The 27,975-nt window shown below is 43.5% G+C and overlaps 1 protein-coding gene across 2 annotated transcripts in view; it reads right to left on the bottom strand.

Annotated features, from left to right (window-relative positions):
- Glis3 (GLIS family zinc finger 3) overlaps nt 1–27,975 on the bottom strand; it is a 428,158-nt gene that overhangs the window by 10,365 nt on the left and 389,818 nt on the right. For both annotated transcript variants that reach the window (XM_036191632.1, XM_036191640.1), the window contains 2 exons: nt 26,949–27,117; nt 10,593–10,768 (listed from right to left, as the gene is read on the bottom strand). In XM_036191632.1, coding sequence (XP_036047525.1) covers nt 10,593–10,768; nt 26,949–27,117 — 345 coding nt within the window. The remainder of the gene's footprint in view (nt 1–10,592; nt 10,769–26,948; nt 27,118–27,975) is intronic.

Consider the following 27,975-nt stretch of genomic DNA (forward strand, 5'->3'; position numbering starts at 1 on the left):
AGAAGCAGGACTCCTGGAAGAATGCATGGAAGCCTGTGTTTAATGAGGAGTATCTCACACATCATTTGGAATGCTCCAAGAACATCATGAAGTAATTTCTTAAAACATTTGAAATCACAATCTCAAGGGCTTGGGTTCTATTTGACATGGGGCAGGAGAGTTCTTCTGAGGACCGTCTTTATTCTTTGAGCTGGACCATGGTTTCTGCTGGATCTTGGGGCCGTGAGTGAGCTTGAATCACATGGCCAGCAGTCATCGGATGATTTGCCTGGCTCCTTCCTCTAGTGCGCTTTATGTGTCAGTTCCTGGCCAACGTGAAAGTGTGGGAGCTCCTATGAATGATGCAGAATGCCTACGCTACCTCTCTAATCATCTTGTGACCTAGATTTCTACTGTGTAGCGGTAAGCAAGGCCCCAAGTTCCACCTGCTTTACTAACCAGATGACTTTCTGTTTCTCGGAATCCAAACCTGTGGTTATATGAGTTTCCAGTTCTCCAGTAAGACGGCATCTTGGCTCAGGGTAAAGAGTGTGGGAAAACGTCTATGTGGGCCTGAGATGAGAGAGTAGATAGTCCTTCTGAAGCCTCAAAAATGTCCCTGGATCCCAGGACCCGTCTCATCTTCTTCCACTGGCCACCAGAGAATTTGACTCTGTGTACTCTCAAAACTTGTGCATAACCCAACCCTGAAGTCCCTGCCTCACCCTGTCCTCTGAGCTAACATCTTCCCACTGCCACCTTGGGAGTCAACTCTGATGAGCACATCTAGGTGACAGAGACCTTCCTTTCTTACTTAATCCTCTCCCATTGCACATCACGCTTTTTGTATTTAAGCTTGTAATATGCATCTTGAAATGTGTAATGCCCCACAGGGAACAAAAAGATTCCATGATTCTGTGGACAGGAAATCTCTGACTACTGAACTCAAAGTCTGTTGAAATTGTCAAGGAATACAATTATTGGACTAATATAATATATAAGATGCCCCTTAGATAGATACAGACTCAGAAGAGCCATGAACTTTGTGCTTTTTTTTTTCTTCTTTTATTAATGTAGGTTTAGTAGTCAGAGTAGGACCTGGTCCACCAGAGAAAATGACTATATGGAAATCAATGAATGAGTGAATGAAACCATGGCTGGGGCCTCTGGTGAGAATATTAATGGTAAGAAGGAACACAGCTGAGTGCAAGGATTAAGAATGAGGATCCTTGCACACAAATGTATATAAGTTTGAGGAAATAACGTGGCTTCCCTTTCTATCATGGACACTTTCTTCCCCCCCCTCCCACACAGGGTTTCTCTGTGTGGTTTTGGTGCCTGTCCTGGATCTCACCTGGCTCTGCCTCCTGAGTGCTGGGATTAAAGGCCTGAGCCACCGCCACCCAGCTCATGGACATTTTCTTAAGTGGAGGAAGATCAACTAAGGTGATAAAACATATGATGGGCTTTGATCTAGCTTGATTCATGTTGATGTGATCAAACACTCTGACCAAAATCCCCATGGGGAGGAAAGAGTTTATCTGGTCCATACTTCCAGGCCAGAGCTTATCACTAAGGGAGGTCAAAGGAGGAGCCTGAAGGTGGCATTCTCTAACCTGGAACAAAGTCACAGCCAAGGAAGTCTAGGAGAAACTCCGGAGGCCTGCCCGGCTTTGTGCTGGCTCATTTGCAGGCTCAGAGACAGCTAGCTTTCTTATACAGCTCAAGATGACCTGCCTAGGTGTTGTGCTACCCAGTGTGGGCTTGGCGCTCCTACACTAATTAATAACTGAGAATGCCCCACAGTCATGCCCACAGGCAAGTCTCATCTGGACAATCCTTTAGCTGAGACTCCTTCTCAGGTGGCTCTAGGCTGTGTCAAGTTGACAGTTAAAATGACCAAGTTAAAACGAACAGGACTCCAGACAGACAGACCATTAAACCTGAAGACAGAAAGAGAACTGTGTAGGAGAATTGAGGGTTAATAATAACTGCCTTCCCTCCCCGCCACATGCTTATAATGGAGAATGGTTGCTATAGAGTTAACTGCAACCTGACAAACCACAAAGTATATAAAAGTAAATTTTAAGCATTTGTGTTAATATAAATGTAGGCATTACCATACCCTCTTGCTGAGAAACTGCTCCATACGGACCCGATCTACAGATAATTACGCAACTGATTCAGATTCCCTGAGTCATGTTACCATAATGATGAGAAATCTGAGACCTTGCTTTTGGGATGCGTGATATGAGGTTGGGCTTAGTGAAGAAATGCAGAAAGGGAGTGGCTGGTGGTTACACTCAAATGATCTAGAAGAAATGTCTAAATGCCTCCACTTCACCAGAACTGTGATTTAGGAGGTAGAGTTCCTGAAGGCCTTGCAAAAGAGCAAAATGGAGGGTTTAGTCAGAACAATTTGGTTAGATTAGAGATGAAAAATTCCTGCAATCTAAAAGAGCCCTACCAATTGTAAGTAAACCAACAAGAAATTCTAAGGCAACTGGGATGGATTTGCAACATAGTGTTGAGCAGAAAGGAGCTGAATAGGGGCAGACCAAGCCACTCCCAGGGTCACAGTGTTTGGTTTTCTGTTTCATTATCACAGTGACCTCATTACCAGTAACTCAGCTGTTCCTGATGTGTGGTTTTTCTTTTTTCTCCTCTCTCCACAGCTCTTCACTTCTTTGCTCCAAACTATGTATTGTTTATCATATGTACAAAGGAAAATTCCAGCTAAAATGAAAGGATTGCAGATTACCACCAACAAATCCATCCTTGTGGAGCTCAGCAGAGCTCTTAAAGTAGGGCTATGAGGCAAAAAAATATTTTTTTCTTCAAAATTCTATTCACTAGAGACTAAATTTCATGAGTTTCAACTACAAGAGAGAATATTTCCTTCTGAAAACCTGTTATTACTTCCTCAAAATAATGAAAAACCACTTCATATAGAACACTTACTGCAGGCACATTTAAAAAGTGTGTGATGGAGAAGTCACAACAGCCGATGAAATGGAAAATTTTCTCCAGGTATTTCCTTCTCTCCAATAAACTTTTGAGTTCCAATTAAAAAAAGGAAGAAGAAGGAACAAAACCCCCCACAAAAACAAAGTCCTTCATTGCCAATGCTACAGCTTGACTGAAGGGTGAGCAAGCAGGCAGGCAGCTAAAATGATGCACCAGCTCTGTCATTGATTCCCTATTATTAAAACTTGCCTCGGTGATCAATGGTGACATGGAAAGATGTTCAGTCACTCTGCTAACTAAAGGGAAAATTAAAGCAAATCACTCAGCTTTGCTGTACAGATTGACAACCACTGGGAAGCCACAGGACAGCCACGTCTGCCGGCTGGAGTGTAAACCTGGGGCAGCCTTACAAACACATCCATGGCAGCCCCTATCTACCTCCAAAATGTATACACATTCGTCCAGATTCTCCAGAAACATTTCCTGAGAAAGTCCCTCAGGAGATAGTGTATTGCTGTAAACATACAAGCATATATGTACATACACTTAAGTCACATGCTAGAGAAGCAGGACGTTAATAAAAATAAAAGGGCCCATTAACAGCAGAATGAGTTTAAACAATGACGACACACAGAATGTTGTGTGAGAATCCTAGGGTTGACTGTGAGGCACGAGAGTGCCAAGGCTAGCTCATCCAATATAAGTGGCCTCTTCTTCCTCTTCTTTTAGTCATTCATATTTATTAAGAGTTATTTAGTAAGCACTTACTCTGAGAAGCACCATGGGAAGATACCCTCTGTCTTCAGTAACCTCAGGATTTAGGGAGTTAGTCACTTTAGTAGGCTTATTGACCAAACATAGCACATTAATCTGGTAGGTTCAATCTATGTGGTCAGGCGTGTGCACACACATAAAAGTCTGTGTGCCAGTACTTCAAGCATTCATGTCACAGACGAAGGTACCTCCCTGTTCAGTTCCATAATCCATCACTCAGGCAGCAATTCTGAGTCAAGACGACCATCTTACATTCCTTCCCATAAAACGTGATGTTGAGATGCTGACTGAGCCAGCACACATACCTAAATTTAACTTTGGTGTTTGTAGAATTAGCAGGCTGTCAGAATTTATCAAGTACTACTTATGTAAAACTGTTCTTGGGGTAATTGTGTAGTAATTAAGTATATGAGAGTAATTAAGGATTTCTGTGTCTCTAATCAATCCTTAGTACTATATAGGCCTTAATAATATCAGAGCTGATACAGAAAAGGATTCCTGATTATGGCTGCTGATCTAAGTAGCATCAAGTATACTCACTGGCTCATTTCTTCTGTAAATATCTCACAAGTTTCTCAGTGAAGTCAATGACACTTGATTTCTAATCAATTGTATATATCTTCCTGAGATTTCAGAGCTATGGCATGCTCACAGTCCACTTAAGCAATACCATTACTAGATTTTATTCTTTTGCAATCTCGCATAAGCAGTTGTGACTAAATTTTCCATAGAGGGGGAATAATTTTTTTTTTGTCTTTTTAAAAATTCCTCAAGAGTTAACCTTTGAAGACTTAACATTCTGAATCCCTAGCCATGAGATCAGGCATGGTGATACCTCAAAGAACTCTTCATGGAAAGTGCCAATAAGCAACTAAATGGCATAGAAGAGGTGAATGGAACTCCTACCTGCCACATCATTCTCATTTACATAGAGTGTGCTCTGATTTCCAGAGCTGGAAAGATGTGTTGGTTAGGACGAGCCATTTATAATGTGTTCTGTTCTTTGAGGGCTGTTGGGAGCTGGAAACCCTTTGTTTCCCCATGCAGTCAATCTGAACTGAGTTGACAAGCTTACAGATTCATACTGAGGTAGGAAAATGCCACCATTGTCTGGACACTGTCTGGCTCATTTCTTTGGGGGGGGGGGTCCACAGACAGGGCATATTTTAAATCATGAAAAAGAAGGCTTATAAACCACAGGGGCTGGGACCAAAAGCAAGGGGTCCCACTTCCCACTGCTACTGTGCTGGCATCAAACAGCCTCATGGTGTTTTCCTAATGAAACTGAATAACTGGACCATGGATGATGGGATGTTGGCAACCGGAAACTCTAAAGGAGTGAAAAATAAGAGCAAGCAGTGGAAACCTGAGAGGCACCCAAGAGGGTGGAAGACATGGGCAAACATCTGGGCAGACCCCTAGAAGAAGCAGCTGATTTTCAAGAGGCAGGATAAATGAATCTGTGCTCCAGATAGGTAGCATTGCCCATTTCACAGATTAGGAAATGGACAGGATGTAAGGCAGACCCGAGAGCAAGGGAGAGAGCAAGAGCGAGAGGGGGGGGGAGAGAGTCTCCAATAAACTCAGCTTTGCTTTTGAGGGAGGTCATGTACTACATTCATTCTGTTTTCTTCTCTGCCTAGAGCCAGGATATGGTGTGTAGAATATCAGCATTCCTGTTGTGACCAGGATGATGGGAGGGCTCCCTTTCAAAGTAGAAGATGGTAGAACAGGACACTGTCGGCTCAACTGAGCTGTCCCTCTCCCCAACATGCTCTTATAATGGCCATCATATCATGTAAAAACAATGTTTGTACCCAGCTGTTGTTACTACACCACCATAAAAAAATTCTGGAAGCTCACACTCTGCCCAAATGCTTATGTGAAACAGCTGGGTCTTCAGGAAGTCAGTACTGACCAGAACACTCAAATACAGGAAACAGTGTAACACACCATGGAAGAGGAAGTTGGACAGCCAGTTCAGTATGGCTATAGGCTTCTGAGTGACTATCAAAAATCCACAAAATGGGCAGAGTACAGAGCTCAACTGGTAAAGTATTTGTCACACAAGCATGAGGACCTTAATCTGGATCCCTGATATCCACATTAAAAAAAGAATACAGGTGTTGATGTGTACATCTGCAACCTTACTGCTGTGGAGTTTGGAAGCCATCAGATCCCTGGAAATTATTAGCTGGCTAACCTAGCCAACTGGTGAGCTCTGGGTTCTATGAGACTTCCCGTCTCATGAAGTAATGTGGAGCATCATCAAAGATGAAATATGATTGTATGTGCACACATAGCCACACACCCAGGTCACACACCCATAGAAACACCCACATAAACACAGACACACAACACACGAGAGAGGAAACACAAAGGAGTAGGGCATGTGGCCTGCAGGCTCTCCATGTCAAGTGTGTGAAGAGGGGCAGAGCTAGACTCCAGGCAAGGCCGAGTGTGCAACTCTCTCGAGCAGGAAGCCCTGAGGGTTTTGCTCACTTCCGATTTTATTAAGACAAGGCTGAAAGGGCTTTTGTCCACTGTAGCACCTAAGCTGGGTGTGTTTCCATTTCTTCTTTGCTATTCCATCCTTCTTTTCTTCAGAAAGACTGGGAACACACACAACATCCCCTTAATTCTCCTATCACTCCTCCAGTTTCCCAGCTGCATCGGAGAGAAGCCAACTAACTCCCTTCCGGCCACTTGTTTGAGTTTCCCAGACAGCGCAGTCTAATTCGGATGTGAGGGCTTGGTTTGTCTGTCTGTCTGTCCAGAATCACCTTCCGCATAGATCTCCATATGAGGTTTGTAAAACATCAGAGCGACTGCACCGAGTGTGACGCGTCGCTCCTTTCTGAAGCCACCTTGTTCCCCTGCGTCCTCTCCTCCACTTTGGGCCTAACCTGGGCACCCAGCAGGACACCAGTTCCTAGTGTCTCTCTTCTCCACATACTCCACCCTGATATTTATGTTCTTCCTTGTGCCCTTTGCTTCTCCTCATGGGCAGTACCATTCCCCCACACCTGCCTTGCCAACTACTCATCTTCAATGTCCTTTTCAGGCATTACCTCTACAGACCCTTTGAGGGCGTCTTCCTCAAATCAGGTTCCTTTTGCCCCTTTCAACTACTGCAGTGAGGTGGCCATTAAATGGCATTCTCGTTGCCTGGTACTTAGAGGGTGACCAACAAACACCCGTTGAACTGAACTTGGCCTCTCTTTGAAGTGTCCAGAAGCAAGAAGACTGTGAAAATGCTCTTCTAGGAATTCCCATGGCATTTGAACAAATCAGCAGTGAATAGGGTGTTTAAAAAGAAATTATCCATTAGTAAGTACCATAACAAAATGTACAAATATCAACTCTCTGGCAACTAATCCAGGCAAAATTCTGAAGCCTGCCTGGGCAAGAGAATTACCCTGACAAGAAAGAAAAGACCAAAGAACAAGCTTACATGGTTGGAAAGAGTGTCCTTATGTTGACATCTAAAAGAAAAGATCAAGTGTACTAAGAAGTTGCCTTAGAGATATCACCCAAACAGAAGCTAGAAAATTCTATCAACATTAAGTAGGAAAGACACTGCATTCTCTTTACTAATAAAGACAATCTGAATGGGTGGAGTGGGTGTCAATAAAACCAAGGTGAGGACATGTGAAAAAATGTTGGTGTTAATACTGATGAAATGTATCCTTTACTTAATAAAAATACAAGTTCAGCGCACAATGTCTAAGTTCTGTACCAATTAGCAGATGATTAACAAAGTTCAGAGGGTCTTCTTTTCTTCCTTATCAGTAAGACCATAGCCCATTTGAACTCTGCCTTTCTAAGTTCCATGTAAGGCAATAGCATATAAGAAGAGGCACCACATTTCCCAAGGAGAGTTGTATTTCTTTTGGTGTGTCTTTGACTTGGAATCACATTGATTATGGATTCAGTTTGGAAATGTGGACCTCTTGTGCCAGGGAAGCAATGCCCAGATATTTTATATCTGTCCATGTCTCGGCTCCCATTTCTGCAGATGGAGGGAGGCATCTCTCCCTGACTTCTCCCCTGCTGCAGGTCAGACAGAGGAGATGGGCTGTGAAGCTCTTTAAAACCATGAGGATCTTTAAAGAAGGCACAAAGACTCACTGTGGCCGCTGAGTTTGAAAATCTGATCCAGTTTGTGGCTTTAAAAAATGGTGTTTTAGTTCCTGTCACCAGGATACTATGTAACTTCATCCAGTTAATGTGAGCAATGAGAGAGGCCAGCTGCAGCTAATAAACACACCTGGGTAAGAAGGGTCCCTCACTCCTTGCAAGCCAGCATATATGTTTTGTCCTTATCTAAGGACTGGCTGGTGAGAAATGCTTGCACTTAGAAAGTTTCAGGAACCTGCTTCGAGGAGGAAGAAGATGCACCTGTGTCCACACCCCTTTACTGGGTGGCTAAAACATGGATAGCTGCTTGGCAATCTCATCACTGTAGCCACTTGGCCAGCTCTCTGGAGCATGTTAGGAATTCTCATTTCCCATAACTCTATTCTGAACCTAATTTATGGCTGATATCACCCGTTTCTCATTGGCTATGGAAGTTTTTAACAACTAAGAAAGTGGAAGTTAAAAAAAAAAAAGCCCACCATTTTCAAGCTGAAAAGATATTCATTATTTATCTTTCAAAGGGGAAATGTGGCAGAAGAGTATTTTGCCAAAGTGACATGGAGGATGCTCTCCGGGTCCTCTTGGTTCATTATTCATTTGTTGAATGAGAAAGAGGCAATTACTTATCCAGTAAATACTTATTTGCACCAAGTCTTATGCTTACCCTGGGGCTACAAACATGATCCTTGTTCTCAGAGGCTGATAAAGAAAAGGGAAGGAAGGAGGAAGAGGCCGAAATGAAGTGAGCCTCCTGCCTGCGGCTGGTGCTTTTCCTACCAACTTCCTGTACCAAGTGATGAAGGAAGGGAGGTGACAGCATCCCCACCAGGGACCATGAACCCAGGCACAAAACCCTGCACATCACATGGAGTTTACTTGACATGATCCCCACACAAACTGGCCTCCTTCATAACCTACTCAGACAGTTTTGTTAGAAAACAGAAAATAAGGAGGGAGGGGTTGACAGAAAGTGTTAGCCTGATTAAAAACAAACTATCAGCATCTTAGAGAAATCTCTTTCCAGTTAGTTTTTCCACACGTGGGTTAATTTTTTAAAGTTTTTAAATGTGGGTTTCACAACTGTAACCAAAGGATGGTATACCACATTTCACTGGACTCGGGACAATGCTGACTGGGAATTGCTCTGTTAGTCTATAGACCGCCACAGGCTACAGGATGCCACTGAGTGAGAGAGATGCCCAGATTTCGGCAGCATTAAAACACGGGCATTGAAACAAGGTTTCGTGGAGATGAATGACTCTGACTTCCACAGAGCCCACACCATGCTGCCCACCTTGCTTTTAGAGAGGTGCCAGTAGCTTTCCAGCCATGGCCCTGGGTCTCCCTTCATTAGAAAAGCTGCTGGCCAGGAAGAGAACTCCTTTGTTCTTTTATATCTATCTTACCTTGAACACCTGCAGCAGACACTTACAAAACCATTTCCTGGTGTAATGGAAGCTTGAGAAGATGTTCATAAGCAGAAGGTAAGAACGACCATTGAACTGAGATGTCTAAGCTTTGCTGGGAAACAGTGGACAAGTGGGGAGTTGGGGAGATGGATGGAGCTTTGACTCAGAGCCAGTGACGCTAGATTTCCAATGTCCACCCTTGCTACAGATGACCACTGTCATGTTCTTGTCTCCTCCCTACTGCTCTTGGTCAAGTTTAGCCCCACCATACTGTTGGAGTCTACTATCTAGGACCTTATTCACACTCAGAGTAAACATGAGCTTGGGACACCATTCATCAATTCCAACTGCTAACCCATATAAATATATGCTGTCAGGGGGAGGATGAAGGAAAAGACTCATTTGTGGAATCAGCAGAAGGTATCAATGGACAGTATCACTTCTGCTTATATAGAATTCTGGCAACAGGAAGGAAAAGAATTCGGCAGTTGTAGTCTGTATGGTTTGGCATCTCAGTTCTCTGGGAAGTCCACTAGCGTATGTGCTTGAACAGACAAGATGAGTTTAAATAAAGAAAAGAAATTGCAACAGGACTCATTCCTCCAAGTGTGGTCCTTATTGAACACAACTCCGACACAGACTGAAAACCGCTGTGCTTTCTCATTTCTTCATGTTCTTTTCATCCTACATGAATATGTATAATCCTTACTATACATGAAGACATGTGTTGAGTTCCCTAAGAGATATGATGGTGGTCAGATAATACTGGCCTCTGAAACAAGTTTATATACTCACAAAGAAGATCTGTTTTATTCAGGTAAGCTACAAGACAGAAAGAATGGAAGTTCTACCAGAGAAATACAGGTGATACACAGTCAGTTCAGAGCCAGGGGAGATGACGGGGAAGCAGGTGTTGACCTGACCTATGGGACGGAGATGACAGACATGGACGGCAGGGTGCCTGGGGCTTCCTTTCACACTGTCTCCTGATCGTTCAGGAGCAGGGGGCTATTGCTGGAGTCTGCCCTTGAGGTGTTACCACATCAGGAACACAAATGATTGCCGTGGGCTGACAACTATGGGTGTCACAAGCCAGTTTATCTGAGGAAAGTACTATAAGACTTCATGCCTAATCAGTGTGCTAATAAGTGTGTGTGTGTGTGTGTGTGTGTGTGTGTGTGTGTCAGGGGGAGCAGATTCTAAAAGCCTGTCTGATGTAAAACAGAACCTCTGATACCCACAACTGGTCACAAGAACACTTAATTAAAGGCAACAGCAAAACACTGCCTTTCAAAACTTAATGGGCTGCCAGGCCCTGCTTACCATGGACATGGATACCATTTGACTGAAAAGCAGAGTTTGTTTCTGGCTGGTAGGACTTCAGAAGAGAGCCTGGTGGCTGCTGGGTGTGGGCAGGCTGTGTCCTCTGCAGCAGTGACTGAGGAGCTGGAACTCTTCCCGGGCTGATGTGGTGAGGAGATGGAGTCGGAGGTGCAAACCTGGGAAAACAATTCCAAAAGGCAGCATGACCAACGCCCCAAAGCCTTCTAAGTCCCCATTCTGACGCTACATTGTGTGAAAATACGCTCTTTCAAAATCCCTTCTAACTCTTCTCTTTTCCTTCCAACCACTGGGTTCTTCTCTGAGACACAAGGGAAGAAAAGACACCAACAAAGGAAACCTTAGTCACAGTTTGGGTTTGTCAAACTTTGTAAACTACATTTCAAATCCTCTGGGTTTTGTGAAATTCAGAGCCCTTCTATTGCCAGGCCCTTTTCCTGCTAATTTTAAAATCCGTTCACATTTGAGGGGAAATTCGATTCGTATGTTTCTGAGTCATTTACACTTAGCTCATAAACATTTTGTTTTGTAAGGCATATCTGAGGTCCAAGAAGTGTTCTGGGTCCTTATTATGACCCCCTCTAACTGCAGTCTCCTTAAACAATGTGTTCTTTCTTGCCGAGAGCAAATTAACTTAAACCTCAAAGGTCAAATGTGCCTTGAAACCCAGAACCTGAGTGGTCGGCTTGGGTTCTGTGCTGGGCAAAGAACATTCCTGATGGGGTAAAGGGAATGCAATGTACAACATTCTTTGTCATAACGTGTAACAATCACAAGATTGTTGGTTTTTTGGTTTTGTTGAACCCAATGCCTTGCACATGCTAGGCAAGCACTCCACCTTTGGGCTGGACCCTCAGCCCCAACCCAAGAGTACTGGTTTCTGAAAGGAGATATAATGATATTTAAACAAGGAGAGATCACCAAGTAACCTCAGACAATGGTATATTTATCTTCTCATTGTGAGGTTCTGAGTCACAAGATTTAGAATGACCTTTACTATCTTTTTGTTGTGGTGGTTTGTTTTGTTTTTCAAGACAGGGTTTCTCTGTGTAGCAGTGTCCTGGCTCTACTGGAATTCCCAAGATTGTATGACAAACACTGTATCCACTGAGCCAACTCCACAGCCCATGTATTCCTGTTCTGTGTGTAGACATCATGTGGATGCAGGTGGACATGTGTACAGGTACATACGGGTTAAAACATGTTTATTTTCCTCATTCTCCAACTTATTTTTTGAGATGAGATCTTCGAGCCTGTGGCTGACTGATTTGGCTAGACTATACACCTAGAAAGCATCACAGATGTGTCCTCTTCTCTACCTCCCCAGCATTGGTATTATGGGTGTGCATTGCCACTTCTGGCCCCTCTTACTCCCTTTTCAAAGAATGAAATATTCCCCTTCATTTCTGAATTTCACCTACAACTGTACTAAGCAAGCCTGACTCTGTAGCTTTGGAGATCTCACATCTGGCCTCAAACTCACAGAGATCCACCTGCCTCTGCCACCAGAGTGCTGGGATTAAGGGCGTGCACCACTACCAGGTGACCTCTACTGTCTTAACAGTGAAAGAAGGTAAGACTTCTTCTGAGAACAGCCTTGCAGTTGGGAATGTCCACAGAGAAATCAACAGGATGCTTTGCTGGTTCATTGTGGGACTGTGATATTCATGGAAGAGAAAGAAGCTGAGGGTCTTTCAGTGCCATGAGAATAAGCAGCAAAATAATTTTGGGTAAAAATATGCTAGCAGCCAGTCAGCAGGGGCGCACGCCTTTAATCCCAGCACTCGGGAGGCAGAGCCAGGCGGATCTCTGTGAGTTTGAAGACAGCCTGGTCTACAGAGTGAGATCTAGGACAGGCACCAAAACTACACGAAGAAACTCTGTCTCGAAAAACAAAAAACAAACAAACAAAAATAAATGCTAGCAATGAAGTATTTAACCTTTTCTCTCCAAAGTTCACCAACATGAAAACATTTAATTGGTGCCTGTTTACACTCTGCAGGAAGAAAAGCTTTATTTTGCACTATCAAATATAGGTCATTGTCTATGACAGTATTTGTTTTATAGGAACAAATGACTCCACAAGCCTGAGCATACCTGAGAAAAAGGGAAGGTGCATTAGACAGATTTACAAAGTACTCCAAAAGGTTCTGAAGCATATTAGCTCACAAGGCAGAGCTCCAACGTTTATGTTGAGGGAGTAAGAGAGTATGGGACAAAAGGTCATGTGGGGGGGTGATGAGAAGATCTAAGAAGGCTGCATAAGAGCCAAGAGGAAGTTGGGGACCTACAAAGACAGGCAGAGCATCTAAGCAAACCAGACATGACAGGATGCCTATGAACTGGTCACTTAGGTTTGTATTTTAAGGACAGAGAACAGCAGCTGCATGACCTGTGCTGGGAAATGTGCACTTTTCTAAGCATGTCCTCTTAATTGGGATTACCCAGGGGGAAAAAAAAATCTATGTTAAGTGGCCCTGAGAGAAAACACAGCAAACAAATCCTGGCACTGGCCTGAGAACATCTAGTTAAACACATAAGCCAGGATTCCCCATATGGAGGCTATTTTCTGAGGAACGTGTCCTTACTGTGTCTCCAAAGTTACTCTGAGCTTGTAGGAGAGGAATGAGCAATTATGGAATCACAGACTTTGGGGATAGATGGAGCCCACCCTAGTCCTGGAAGCCACTGTTCTTATGGTCCTTGAGGTGAGAGGGGAGGGATTTGAATAGAAATATATCACCTGTATCATTATCACATAATCACATGACATTTCAACTATTTTGGGGAAACAAAATAATTAAGACCCCTCTCTTATCTTACTTCTTTGTTTGAGAATAGAAGGCACAACAAGCTAGATGGTCCTCTGGTCTTTCCTTCTGGTGTGTCTACCTCCCTTCAGTCTAGAGCTGAAGGAGCAAAGCAGTGAGGGGGAAGCCAAGTTGGGACTATCTGGGGACCCTGGTACAATCTGAGGACATAACCTACCCTCCCAAACAACATGAAACATTTGAATCACATAAACTGGGTTAGTAAGGAGTAGAAATGGTGTACAAAGACTAAAAATGAGTCCAAAGTCCTTCCAAGTAAAAATCCAATGCTTTTCTCATTTGCAATGACAGGGTCAAAGGTTAAAATTATAACTACTAAGTAGGAAATGGCAAAGAAAAAATACAAGGGTATAATTTATTAAAATATTTTGTCAGCTATAAGTAGATTATATTATACTAGGTATAGAGTCTATATGTGTATGATTTTATATAATTATGTTCTCATTCCAAATTATTACCTATTCAGAGAAGTTCCTGGGCATACTTTCTTGGCTACCACATATTATTTAATACTGATAGGGATAAATAAAGGGAAAAATATAGTGGGTATATACCAAGATTTTAGCATTATTTCATGACCTAGAAGTGTAAAATACTATGCCTTCCGCTTAATCAACATCTTCCCATTGCTAATTCCTTGCCTTATGTGTTCTTCACACAGGTGAGACAACACAGCGCTGGGTTAAAAAATCCGAAGAAAACATTTCATCTTACATGAAATATCATTAAAATTTTAAGTACAAATTCTTCTAAGTGAAACAAACCTTCACAAAGTAGCCTTTGATTTAAAAGGAGTCAGTACAAAAAATTTAACTGTTGTATCTATAGAGAAATTATATATAACAAGTGATCATAGCTGGGTGGTGGTGCCACACACCTTTAATCTCAGCACTTGGCAGACAGAGGTAGGTGGATTTCTGTGAGTTTGAGGCCAGTTTGGCCTACAGAGCAAGTTCCGGAACATTCAATGCTATACAGAGAAACCCTGTCTCGGAAAAATAAAAAGAAAGAAAAAGAAAAAGGAAAAGAAAGAGGAAAAGGAAAAGGAAGTGAAAAAGAAGTGATTATGTGATCATATTTTTCAGACAACTGCCAGAAATAAGGAAGCAAGTAAGAATCAATAACTTAAAATTCCAGCACAAGAAATCTATTTATAAATAGGAATGTTTCCCAAGCACAGAATCAATTTATACAAATTTACAAGAATCAAATAACATTTTGTTATTTTCATCCATGAATTTTTAGAATCAGTTTTATTTCTGCCTAAAAAGACCAAATAGTATTTTTTTCTTTTTCATTCTACTCTCATCCATTACATCTCAATCACAGATCCTGCTCCCTACACTCCTCCTATGTCCCAACCCCCCCATCCCCCAACCCCCTGCCCCTCAGACCCGCTGCTCCTCCATTTCCCTTCAAAAAAGAGCAGGCCTCCCAGGATAGCAACCGAACAAACATGACACAGCAAGTTACAGGAAGACCAGGCACAAACCCTCCTATTAAGGCTGGGTATGGTAACCTACTAGGGTTCTAAGACCAGGTAAAAGAGTCAGAAGACACTCTCCACTCCCACAAGAGTTAAGAGTCCCACAAGAACACCACACTAGCAACCACAATGTATCTGCAGAGGACCTAGCTTAGACTCATCCAGGGTCTGTGACTGTCACTTTAGTTTCTGAGCTCCTATGAGCTCTGTTTAGTCGATTCTGTGGGCCATGTTTCTTATATCACACAGCATTTTAACTCAACAAACAAGTCACGGACTCTCTGCTAATTTAGATGTACTAAGTTAGGCCTTTCACAGGACCTCAAAAGAAGACAGCGACTGTACAAGCAGGCACATAACAGACTAAGGGAAAATTCCTGCTTACCAGAAACAGAGCACACAAAAGCAAACCAGAACTGAGTCAACCATTGACCTTCTGATGAGCAATGGTTTGCCAAGAAAAGAAGGGGGGGGGGGTGTTAAAGCCTCATAAATGAGCCTCTTGCAGAAGGAGGACTTGAAAGGTTCCTGCAAACCCTCATTTATGCACGCTTCAGAAGACAGCTGACCACTTGGCCATGCACCTTCCTCTCAGCGCCTCCCTTTCCTGCCTCCCCAGGCCTCACTACTGTGGGCTCCCCGCGCGGCAGGGGGCAGGCCTGCACAAAGAGGTCACCCTTCCTCAAGATGTAGCACCCAGTCCCAGACTATCACAAGGCAGTAGGTTCCACGTGGAATGGACACGGTTTGAGTTCCCACGCAGAAAATGGGTAGGGATGGAGAATCAGGTGGGTGCAGAAAGACAAATGGGTCAGCAGCCAGAGCACACAGGCTTGGACTCTGCTGCTCATCTGAATAAATCATTCAACTCGCCGAGCTTCCACAGCAAGTGTAAAACAAAGATAGCCCAATTTCCCTCAGAATAGTAAAGTATGAGATAATTCTTTTTTCATTAAGGAGATATATACTGGTCACTGGCTGAGTGTGCAGCTGCCGTGAGCACAGTGGGCAGAGCAACTGAAGACACATTTCTCTATATTCCAGAAGTTAGTGACAGGAAGCAAGGCAGCACATCTAAGACTAAGTAAAAAAGAGTACTGGGCTAAGCCCTGACTGTAACAAAGAAAAAGCAATGGTGGTTATGGGATGATGGTGCACTGTGCAGAATTTCACAGTTGTAAGTCAGGGACATCCAAAACAATGAAACTAGGAATGTCTGACAACTTTCAAGTGCTTAGAGAATGGATGGCTGATGTAAACAGTGTCCATGTAGGGCATCCTGGGTACGTGTTTTTGGTGACCCAGAGCCTCCAAACTGCCCAAGATTATAGTGCTGTGTCAGAACACTTAAGGAAGGCTCAGAAAGAAGAAAAAAAAAAAAAACCTGAGGAAACCTTTTCTGTTTTGACAATTCATTCCTATATGGAAACTAACATTGACTCATCTGGTTCATTTTCCAGTTCCCTGGAGCAGTGAGCTTCGCAGTCTATAAGGGTCTCACTTCTTGGTACTGACTTAATATGTTAGTGCCATCATGGAACATTCCAGGTGGAGGTCATCTGGAACTTCTATTTTGGATGAAAATACAAGAGGTCAAGCATGGTGAAGGTACTTCCCTGCCATGCCAATCTATTTTTCCACACATCACTCTCATACAGTAAGTCCAGACCAGCCTCTCTCCTGGGACTCAAACCAAGTCAGAGGGGTGGGGTGAGAGAGGAACAGGAGGTGACTTCTAAGGGCATCTGAAATCTCAACCCTTATCATTACTTAGTAGAAAGTGCATCAGTAACACATTGACTTAAAAAGATCTGACAGTGAAAGTGTTGTTCTTTGGTTTGAGGAAACTTGCTCAATCCCAGTGAGTTCTTCATGCCTAAGTTGGTCAGGTACCAGACTTTCCAATGAACAACTCCTTTTGGTTAGAGCTTCTTTCCTTGTCTATAAGCCTACACCATTTTGATATCAGCCTTCAGATATATTTTTTGGAAACAACATTTACTGGTGATTGTGTTGAAAGTCACATCCATGCCCTACCTTTCTTCTTGCCTTTCATTTGTGTGGCATACACAATGGTTCTCACCAACCATGGGGGGCTGTGTTGTGGCACTGCTCTGGGTCTTAACACTGTGAGAAGAGACTCATATATCTTACATGATCAGTGAGATTGAGCACTGGTTAGTACATGTTTTGGATATCCCCCTCCATCCCCTTTCTCTTCCACTGGGGCTATAGACCTATCAAAGAAGGAGAACACATGTGAACAGCTAGTTTCATTGTACCCACACAAAAATAGTATTGATTTGCTGTCAGGGAGCAGAACTAATGGATACAAACTGGCCTATGATAGATTTTCACAGGGACTTTCCCTCATCCCCAAGGAATTGTAGGGTATCATCTGTTGGGGTTTTAAAATACATCTGTGAAAACTAATCAATGGAAAATGGCTTGCTGTTGGTCCACTGCAGAGGGGGGAATGAAATCCTTTTTAAAATCTAAAAAGAAAAGCACAGTTTTAAGGATTTCACATCTGATTTAACATCTTAAAAAACACAGCCCAATGATAATACTGCACTTTGTATAGCCAGACAGCTCTCCATTTTAGTAGACTTTAGTGGTCTTTATAACGATTTATGAATCACTTCATGAATTCCTGGCTGACTCATCTGGGTGACTATAGTATCTACTTATACTTCCCTTCTGTCTCACAAAAGAGACACTTGGACTCAGTTCAATCCAGATTTGTCCCCAAATGAATCACAGCACGTTACTGGGGGAACTGCAGATTGAATTCAGCTTTTGGGACAATTGGGGGCAGCTTTCAGTAATGAAGAAACGGCTGCTGGGAGGTGTGCGTAATTGCAAAACCATCCATCTGGGCAGGACCAATGCTGGCCAAGAGCTGTGTGTCCATCCAAAGAGTTGGGCTTCACTCAAAAAGCCAAATCGGTGCACTGGTAAGGAGGAGCACATCTGTCTCCTTACAAACAGCTGGGTCAATAATTATTGTAAACAATTCATCAAAACAGAGGAGCCCAAGACTTAAAAACGATCCCCAAGCCTCCAGGGAACATGAAATGAGAACTGTGGGTGAAATGATCACAAGGCTTTAAAAGGGATTCAAGCATACATTATAATGAGTAGCATTTATGGAAACGGGGTCGACAAAGTGACATGAAGGAGTTATTTCACTTGGGTTCAGGGAACAAGCTGTAAAGTCAAGAAAAGAATCAATGCCAAAGGCTAAGAATTCTACATAAATATGTATTTTTTGTGGTAAACTCTGAAGTAGTGCCAAAGGTGCTGCTGTTTTCCTTTGTGGAGAAGAAAATGAGAAGGAGAAAAGATCTATGTACACAAGAGAAATGAATTTTCTGCAGAAACAAGAACCAAGATGTCTGAAATATCTGGATGCCAGGGTTGGGGGTGACTCAGTCATTTTTCTGTTTCAGAATCTGATGTGAATGGGAGGAAAAGGAACATCTGATTCTGCCAAATTCTCCTTTCAAAAGAGTGCTTAACCAAAAGAAAATGTTGTCTAGGCTAGTCTTGGACACTTGATCTTAAAAAATGTTCTAAGAAGAGCATTCCTGCAGTGATGTCACTCTTTAGGCTGCTGTGAGTGGGGACTGGCCAAGCGGGCCAACTCACTGTCCTACAGTAAGAGAGGGAAGCACCTCTCTCTGGTCCAGCATGGCAGCCCTGCTCAATGTGCTTTCTGACAGAATGCATTATGAAAAAGTGAACACCCAGAATAGACTGTAATGAGAATGCTAGACAAGAAAAACAGTTATTTTGCCTAAACATGAGAAAGGGAGGCAGAAGTGTATCTCACACAGACTATCCTAAACCTTTCCTCATGGCTTCAAAATGTAAACATGTTTCTTTAAAGTCTATTTACTTTGAGGATCAAATTTAAATGTGACTTTGGCCACACATGACTAGATACATTTGCAAGCCAGTGCTATACGAAACCACAACAGCCAGTCTAATCTGTGAACCTTAAGAAACTAGCCGAGAGGTCATTTGCTCAGTAATGACACGTGCTGTTTGGATGTGATTTCTTGCCATCTTTGGAATATCAGGTTAACTGTGAAAGAAAATTCAGTTCCTTCTCTTGAAAGTGAGACTCAGTAACTGACTAGAGAAGTGAACTAGAGGAAGCAGCATTTGCAAAGGCCACAGAGGATCAGAGGAGGGCTCATGGTTCTTCTGGGGGGAAAGAGAGCAACTCCTTGGCCATCACGGTCAATCTGCATCTGTAGTACATCACCCAGCAATGAGCAAGGACAAGTACTTAGCAAACGCTGGTCACTGCTGCCAAGGAAGCACTCTGTGGAACAATTCATTGCTTCCGGAGACACAACTCCCTGCTCATGTCGATCCCTGAGCCAGGTTGATAAGCCACTTGCTCAAGTGATCTGCATCTCAATCGTTTCTGTAGAAAGTATCTATTCCAGAAGAGACTATATTATCTAAGAGAATGTCCCTAACCATTTACTTGAGGCTGACTGAAACTGGGGCTTTTCTTCTTCTTTGCAACTATACAGAGAAGCAACCAAAGAGAGTTCTCAAAAAAGAAGCCCCCCCCCCCAAAAAAAGACTCATCTAAAAAACATTGCCTCACAGTGTCTCTTCACCTTCATAGACTCCCTCCTGACCAACAAAGACAATCCTTCAGTTGCAAAACAATGGAACCGTCTGAGCAATGAGGCCCTTAGTTAAGAAGAGAAATGACCCCGTGAGTCTAGGTCACACTGCTGGAACATGAAGTGGAGCCTCTGTCTGGGGCAGCCTGTTCTACACCAGAGAGCAGGAACTTAGGACTATATAACCATGCGACTCTGGCTGGAAGGCTGCTGAGCTCTCTCTCTCTCCTTGAAGATTTGGGCTCTGCATAGTTTGCTGGAGAAGAGAGCACACTGACAAGTTTGAATAATACCACGGTCTAGCAACAGTACCATATACTTCAGTTGCTTCGTGTGTTCAAGTAGAGGCAGCAAAAAAGGAATTCTATTTTACTTCAAGCCATCTTTCTTACATCCATGACTCACTTTCCTGACAGAAAATCCAAGGGGACTAAGAAAACATCATCTTGGCCATAACAGGAGGGGTATCTGTTTGGAATGTGGAAATAAAATCAAGATGGCTGTCTTTGCTTCTAGGATCCAAGTGACTTCCTTAGCACTTAAAAAAAAGTAACTTTTATAGGCATCTTAATAGTTGATTTTTTAAAATGTGTGGTTATACTTAAGCTAAAATGATGAAACCATGTGTTTTAAAATTTAAAAAGAATACATGAACAATAATCTGAAGTGAACAAGTATTGGGGGCAGAATGAAGCTGTTTCCCTGGTAAGTGCATACGGAGTCTCACAGTAAGGCCTCCACAGGGACCAAAGTGCCACAAAGGAGAAGACAGTAGAAGGACAGCAACCATGTGCTCAGGTTCTTATTCACTTGTCCAGAAATAGTGAAGCCATCATCACAGTGGAGTTCTCTCCCCACTCCCACACTCTCCATGAAATTCTACTCATCTCCCCAGAAGCACTGAGTGGTTAAGGCAATTGTCGCCTTCGGGTAGTCTCTGCTCTCGGGGAGACCTCATGTAATGGAGTGGCTCTAATCTAATAAACCAATCCCTTAAATTCAGGTAATGTGCTGGGGAAAGGAGACAGCAGAGTCAAGCAGCAGAGTGAATCTGGATGGAGGAAACTTCTCTCAGGCCAACATGCAAGCTCATACCTGTGACCCCAGCACACAGGGGACAGAGGCAGGAGAATCACTGTGAGTCTGGGGCCTGCTCTACCTATCAAGTTCCAGACCAGCCAGGGCTACATGAGACTCCATCTCAAACAATCAAACAAGGGCTCTCCAAAGAAATGTCTCTTTAGAACAGCATCATTTGAGTAGACACTGGAAAGAAAGGCTCGCCTCATCATAATGACCTAGTGTCTCAGGGTCTGCAAATGCAAAGGTTTGAGGCAAGATTATGTTGGTCCTTCCTAGGAACAACAAGAAGGCTTTAAGTTTTTGACCTATTAAAATGGGTAGCAATGGAAGGGGAACTTGGCTGGCCCAGACCACAGAGGACCATCACAACAGGAGTTTGGTACTCTTAGTAGTATGGAGGAGGGGATAGAAAGGAACAAATGATTTGTTTACATTTTGAAGAGCAGGTCTTGGGATGCAGAGCAAAGACTGATGAGATGGGGGAGGACTGCTGTGGACAGGCAACATCAGACCCAGAGAAAATACAGAGGACGCCATACTTGAGAGGGCAGGCCAGGCAGGGCGGTCAGCATGGAGTGGAAGAATGGTGTCAGCACCATTGGAAACCATTGACAGCTCCATGGGTTAATTAGATGCAAAGGGCTAGGGAAAAGACCAAAGCAGAATACTCGGGTTTTCAGGTCTTTAATGATAAGTTAGAGATAGTGATAGAATTAACTCCTGATTACATTACCAACAAACACACTAGACCCTGGGAGTTTGATGGACATTTAAATCAGAGGTAGGTCAGGGAAGATTAGTTTAGCAGTGGGTTTTGCTTAGTCCACCCATTCATCTTTTGTGACATTCAGTAATTCTCAAAGTGTGTGTGTGTGTGTGTGTGTGTGTACAGAAGCACACATATGTGCATACTGGGAAAGGGAGGGGATTTTGGACTCTTCCACTTTTGATCTCAAATGTCCATGGAAGCCATCTTTCTAGAAAGCAACTGACATCCTCAGGGGATGTTGGCAAGGACCACATCTTGACTTTTCATAGAACTCTCTGATGCTAGCATCTTCATCATCCAGTGGTAAAGCCTGCTGCTATGGTGCTCACTGTTGTGGCACTTCATGTCACATGATCCTGAGAATCAAGACTCATGAACTTTATTGTCTGTGTTTATTTACTGCCCTCTGGGTTAGGAATGTCTCAATGCACATGACAAAGTATCTGACATCCATGTCAGGGGGTCACTCAGTGATGTGCCGAGTAGATTGCAGCTCTGTTATGATGCACAGTGTCCTGTGGAGAACCCTTAGCAGAAGTCAACTCTCCTCTAATAAACAGACAAGTGAGGCCAACCAGTGCCGCTGATTCCTAGACCTTTGTTACTCTCTCACTAACAGAGAGAAGATTTTTCAATTTTTTGACACTCAGGGACTCTTCAAAGACCTGATAAGCCATAACTGAAGGATGAAAGCTGGAATGGCAAAGAACAAAATGATCTTTTCAAATTATACTAGGAAATAAAATAACGTCAACCCCACAGTGTTGGCTTATTAGTCTAAGAGTTACAGAGGACAGTCTTTGTCTGACTGAGGACCAAGTGAAACACTTTCCCATCCCCTGTCACTTCTTCTGGAAGACATTCTGATGTGGGTGAACATCAGGCACATTTAGATTGAATGCTATAGTCACTATGGTTTCCTACTGGCCAGACAATATGTATAAATGCTTGTTTTCAAGAGGAAGGTGAAACTCCTTACTGTGTGGCTAACATGGGGTTACTCTCAGTTACATGCTCAGCCCTGCCCATGCTTTCTATCTTCTCTCTTGACATTTGCACACACCCTTACTGCCTACACACTAGCAGCTTTCGGGGGGCCATTGCTTCTTCCAACGTTTCCTCCCTCATTTTGAGAACAGATGCTCTTGCTCTGTGCCTTCAAAGCCCCTGCATCACCCTTACCTCATCTGCTAAGTTACTGTGGCCTACTGGCTTGGCTGCCCCATGAGACTCCATGCTCAGAGAAGGCACTGCTCTAATTTATCATATGTCCCATGGTGTCCTCAGGGTCCAGCCTATCTCATGCTTCATAAATACCAGCCCAATAAAAGACTCAACGAACCACAAAGCCCCCAGGGCTAGGATAGATCCTGATAAGCTGTAACATCTTGTTACATTTTTATGATAACTGAACATATACTAGGAGATTAAGAAGAGAGAGGGAAGATTATGTCTAATGCATGTTAGGCTAAGAAAAAGCCGTGTAGAAGAAGATGCCAAGATCTCTGTTTGCTCAGCAGCAAGACTAGGAAAGCAACAGGCCTAGTTTTGAGGTATTTTGATGTTACATATGCAAATAAGAGATCATGGTACCATAGCTATAAAGTACCATACCTCTTGATGTGTGTCTCTATGTGTGGTAGGCTAGCATCTAGGTATTATATCAAAGTTTGCAAGAGGTATGCAAGGGCAGAGGCACTGAGAATCAAGACCACTGTCCTCTGACAAAAACAACAAAAATCGAAGAGAAAACTATGGGAACTTTTCCATCGGGACAGTGGGCATGCAATGCCTTCTGGTTTCCTAGACGTTCTCCTCAATGCTTTTTATCCCCTCTTAAAGCTTCCTCAATATGTGCTATCATGTAACTCAGAGCAAAATATTCTGAAGGTTATGAGGAAACAAGGCCTCTGCCCTCCAATATCGAACTCAGCTCTAGCTGACAGATACAGATGTATATAGATGTTACACAGATGTAACAGATCCTAAGAACCAAGGGTTTCCACAAGGGTGTCAGCCGCTGACCTGAGAGAGGAGCAGGGTTCCTGGGCTGAGAACTGAGCACTGAAGGCTGCAAATAATAACTGGAGAGGCTAAGTTAAGGCATGGCAATAAGCAACTAGGGGGAAGTAGTAAACAGGCTGGCTTTACTAACTGCAGAAACGGTGCTGAGAAATGGCGAATCTTCAACCTTCACCATCTAGGCAGATGGCACCAAGTTTCTAGTAATGAGTTAGAACATGGCCCCTATGACGATTGGCTTTGGTTGGTCAGAGACATATAAGCCCTCATCTATATCCAAGTGCCTAGAGTTCTAGCAATGCCACATCTGAAATAACACATTATAAAAGAAGCCGTGAGGTGTTCTGGTACTCAGAAGGGACTCAAGAAATTGGCATTCTTTATTTTGTAAAGGTAATTTAACTACTTTTTTCAAAACAGTGATTCTTAACATTTTCTGGTCTTAATTCCTGTGCCAGACTACACATTCCGCAAAGAGACCAATCTTTTCTTTTGTTGCAATCAATCTTCTATGTCTCAAAGGTGGGGTTCAGGAGACCTTTAGTCAGTCCCTCCCTTTGTGGGGAGTCCACAGTTTCCATCCCTGTCACTGGTATTACAGAGTGTACCATGCTTGTGGCCTTCAGAAGGAAGAGAGGCAGCTGGCATTCTCTTGCAAAGATGAGAGATACAAACTGAGGCTACAAAGTTTTTTTCCATTTCAAAATGGCCGCCAATAAATAGTTTTGTGATTTGTTGGTGTAACAGACATACTATAATGCCCAAAGAATTAACATTTCTAAAGACACCGAGTTCCTCTCAAGGGAAGCCACTGTCATACACATAAAGTACCAGTCGTGGCTCATACATCATAACATAATAAAACGCCACTTCCCTTAAGAAGTTCAGATCAACATCAGGGGATGTGTTATGGCACTGCTCAAATCCCAGAAATTATGTGTCATTTGGTTAGTATTTAAAAATAAAAATAGACTCTCATCAAATTGAGGGAACTTACATTTATTTTATGATGGTCAAGATCAAAGAGCTTGATGTTAGATGGGCAGCTGCTGTGGGCCTCTTCTAACTTCTGACAGTGACTCAGCCCATTTTATTAATGAGCTAAAGCTAAGTAAATGATGAATCAATGCCTGCAAAGCAGGAAAAGATGCCAATGCCCCACTAAAATCGCAAAGTGTGATCAACCTGTTTCCGTTAAGAAAACTGCTGGAGTTTTTACTGGGGGATTTCCCAGGCAAACAGAGCAAAGATGTATAAACCTAGAGCGGAAGGCAAGCCCATTTCCTCTTTGTGTTTCCATCCTGGTCCCTAGTGCAAACATAGTGAATAATTCAGGGCTTCTTCATGTCATCCTCTTCTCCAGCCTGACTGGAAGATAACCCACAACTCACATTTCCAGTCAGTCAGGTGTGGGGTCAGAATACACATGCTATGGCAAGGACATGCAGCAGATATTATAAACCTAAGAAAGTCAAATGTCTACTTCATTCATTCCCATAGAGCTAGTGTGTCCCGACCCCTTTTCCTCTCTCCTCCCAGGGTGACTTACATTTTGGATCACTGTGATTACTGAATGAACATTCTCTAGCTTTCAACCTAATCCCTCAGGCATACCAATGTACCCTGTGTTTGTCTAACCAGCCTTGTGTGAGCTAATGTGTGTTATGGTGAACACCATTTTCAGTCCACTGGGAAACTGTAAAAACAATAAAAGAGATAAGCTCAGGTAACTGGAGAATAGATTTCCTGTTTCCAGTGACCATGAACTTAATGGGTGGCGACCACTGACATGGTGTCACTGACAGTTCCTTCCAGGAGAGGCTAGGCTACATTTACCATGTACACATGATGTTAAAATAATTCTTATCTTTTAATTCACATTTCTAATGATCACATCCACCCATGTGGATCTTTTACAATCTCATAAATTCATGCTCTGAAACTCAATTTATTATTCCTTTTCTCTCTCTCTTTTTTTAATTTCTCAAATTTTGTTAAAGGCAAAGTTTTCTACCTTAAGTATTGGGTTGGTTCCTCTGCTTTATTCGTTGGCAATTCTGCTTCCTGATAAAGCTCTTGAGTGCATTCTCCTTACTTCTCTGTCTTACTTCAAGGCATCAGTATGATTACTGTTCACAAGGAACCCTGAAACAGCTTCACTCTGTATCCTTCCCATCGCTCATTCCAACTGCAAATGGCTTTCTTACTCAGAGTCCTTCCTCTACAATGTCAACCTCATTGCATGTTTCTTCTCACAATGGTTATTTGCTTCCAGCAGGACAAGGGCAACTCCTCGCTTACAGCACACGGTCCACAGCAGCCAGCCAGCCTACAATCACCCAGTCGTCATCCATGTGTGCACTGCTCTCCTGACAGGTCAAGACCTTTGTACCCACTGTGCACCCTCTCCTCCTACTCATCTCTCAGGGGCTCTCCTGTCTGAGACTCTGCTCCCTTTTATCTGTGTGGAGAAAACTTCCTTTGCTTTCAGTGCCTACACTACCACACCTTTCACTCACTGAGAAACTGTTTGGCTTTGTGGTTCAACACAAACAGATTCATCTGAGGAGCAAAGGTATGAGAACCCACCTCTAGCCCCAAACTTATAAATCCATGGGAGAACTCAGAAATAAAAAAGGAACATACAGTTATTTAGGGATTTTCCCAGAGGGATTATTTCTGCGGGCGATACCAACCCAAAGTACTGAGTGGACAGTGACTTCCTGATTGTCTGGTTTTCTGTCCCTTTGTCATCTCCCCAGGGTGCTATAGTTTGGATCTCGAACAACTGCCTGTGGCCTGTGTGTTGAGACATTGTTTGCCCACCACCCTGTAGTGCTCCTTGTGGGGAAAGTGCAACTCTGAGGAGGTGGGGTCTAGTGAAAGGAAATTAGGTTGTTGGGGGACATGCTCTTAAAGGGGAACATGAGAACTAGACCCTTCCCGGCTCTCTCTTTGCTTCCTAGCCACCATGAGGTGAACAGGCCCCCTCTGCCACATACTCTCACTTTGATGAGCCCAAAGCAAGGCCCAATGACCCTGGGGTGAAATCACTGAAATCACGGGTCAAAACCAATTTGGATGCTTACTGTCTTTCAGCCATTTTGTCAACAATGGAGGGCTGCCGAGCACACAAAATTGTATTACTCTCCATGTGACTATGGTCCCGTGTATATTCGGAGAGCGCCTCAACTGGCTGAAAATTGAGTCCCCAACCAAAGTGAAATGGCAAGGATGGGAGGCTGTGATACAGCTTCCAGCTCCTGACACTTGTTGATTGCCAGTACCATTTCATTTGTTATTTAAAAAAAAAAAAATGCAACAGATAATGAGATATTTGGTCCGCATGTTTTGTGTATGATACTTTTAAAATGTCACCCCTGGGCAACTCAACCCACCAACGGATTATTAATAAAATTCAGCAACTGTCAGAGCTCTTCTCTGTGGAGGGAGGCTTGGCGGCAACACCTATTATGAGAGAGAGACAGATGGCCTTACCTCTCAGTGCCTGCGTCCACAGCTGTGAGCGGAGGTAACTGGGAGGAGGGGTTGTGGGGGCTCCCCTGTACATTCTGTCCCGGCGAAGGGTGACTGACAGGATGTGGGGGTGGCACGGCCCCAGCAGCTGTTCCACTTCGGCTTGAATGATTGCTGGAGAAAACGGGAGCTGGAATGAAGAGAGAGGCAGCATGAGACAGGGCCGAAGGAGGCCACATTTAAACATCAGGGCTGACAGCAAGCACATTTCAGGGGCTTGTTTGTTTTTCTGAGTGTCTTTTAGGGAACCGCTCTCTCCCCACTTCCTGGATACACACAGCTTTTGTTCCTGTGGTGGAACAGGTTCCCTTCCTGGGCTCTGGAGCCCTATCTCCCCTCTCAAGAGCTCCAGCTGAGCTTGCTTCAGCTCACCTTTGTCTGGGAAATGCTGTGTGCCCTGACAGCTCCCTACCCGGTCCTTACAATTACTCAATCTTGTGCTGTTTGCTTCTATGCAGACGCTTCTGTGTTTGTGCTCTTTAGTCCTAAAAGATGACAGTTGTATGATGGTATGTTCAGTCAGCTGACTGCAAGGGGCACAAAACAGGCCTTCTGCCTCTTCTCACTGTGTGGCTAGACACTGTGGGTCAGGTCCCTGCACAGTCAGTGTAACAATAACAGAACCTGCATAATTGCAAGTCTCAGCATAGGGTGCCATACCCTCCTAACTACGAGCCCAGCAGACGCAGGCAGTTCTTTCATGGTGTGATGACTATTCTTGTTTTTATTCCAAAGAAGTCCTTATCCAAAATGACAAAATAGGAAAAGGTGGTCCTTACATACAGCTCTGGGATCTTTCCCCGTCATTGCCAATCACACACTGATGGGGAGTCACAACCCCATTCTTGGGGCAGCCTCCCCTTTGAGAACTGTATGTTGCCTCACACTTGCCCCTGTGCTCATTTACATCAGCTAACTGGTACCATGTCACCTGATAACCAGGGCATGTCACTTTCCAAGTCTCTCAGAGGGGAAGGACCTTAGTGTG

Source organism: Onychomys torridus, chromosome 1 (genome assembly GCF_903995425.1).
Source record: "Onychomys torridus chromosome 1, mOncTor1.1, whole genome shotgun sequence".
NCBI classification, from domain to species: Eukaryota; Metazoa; Chordata; class Mammalia; order Rodentia; family Cricetidae; genus Onychomys; species Onychomys torridus.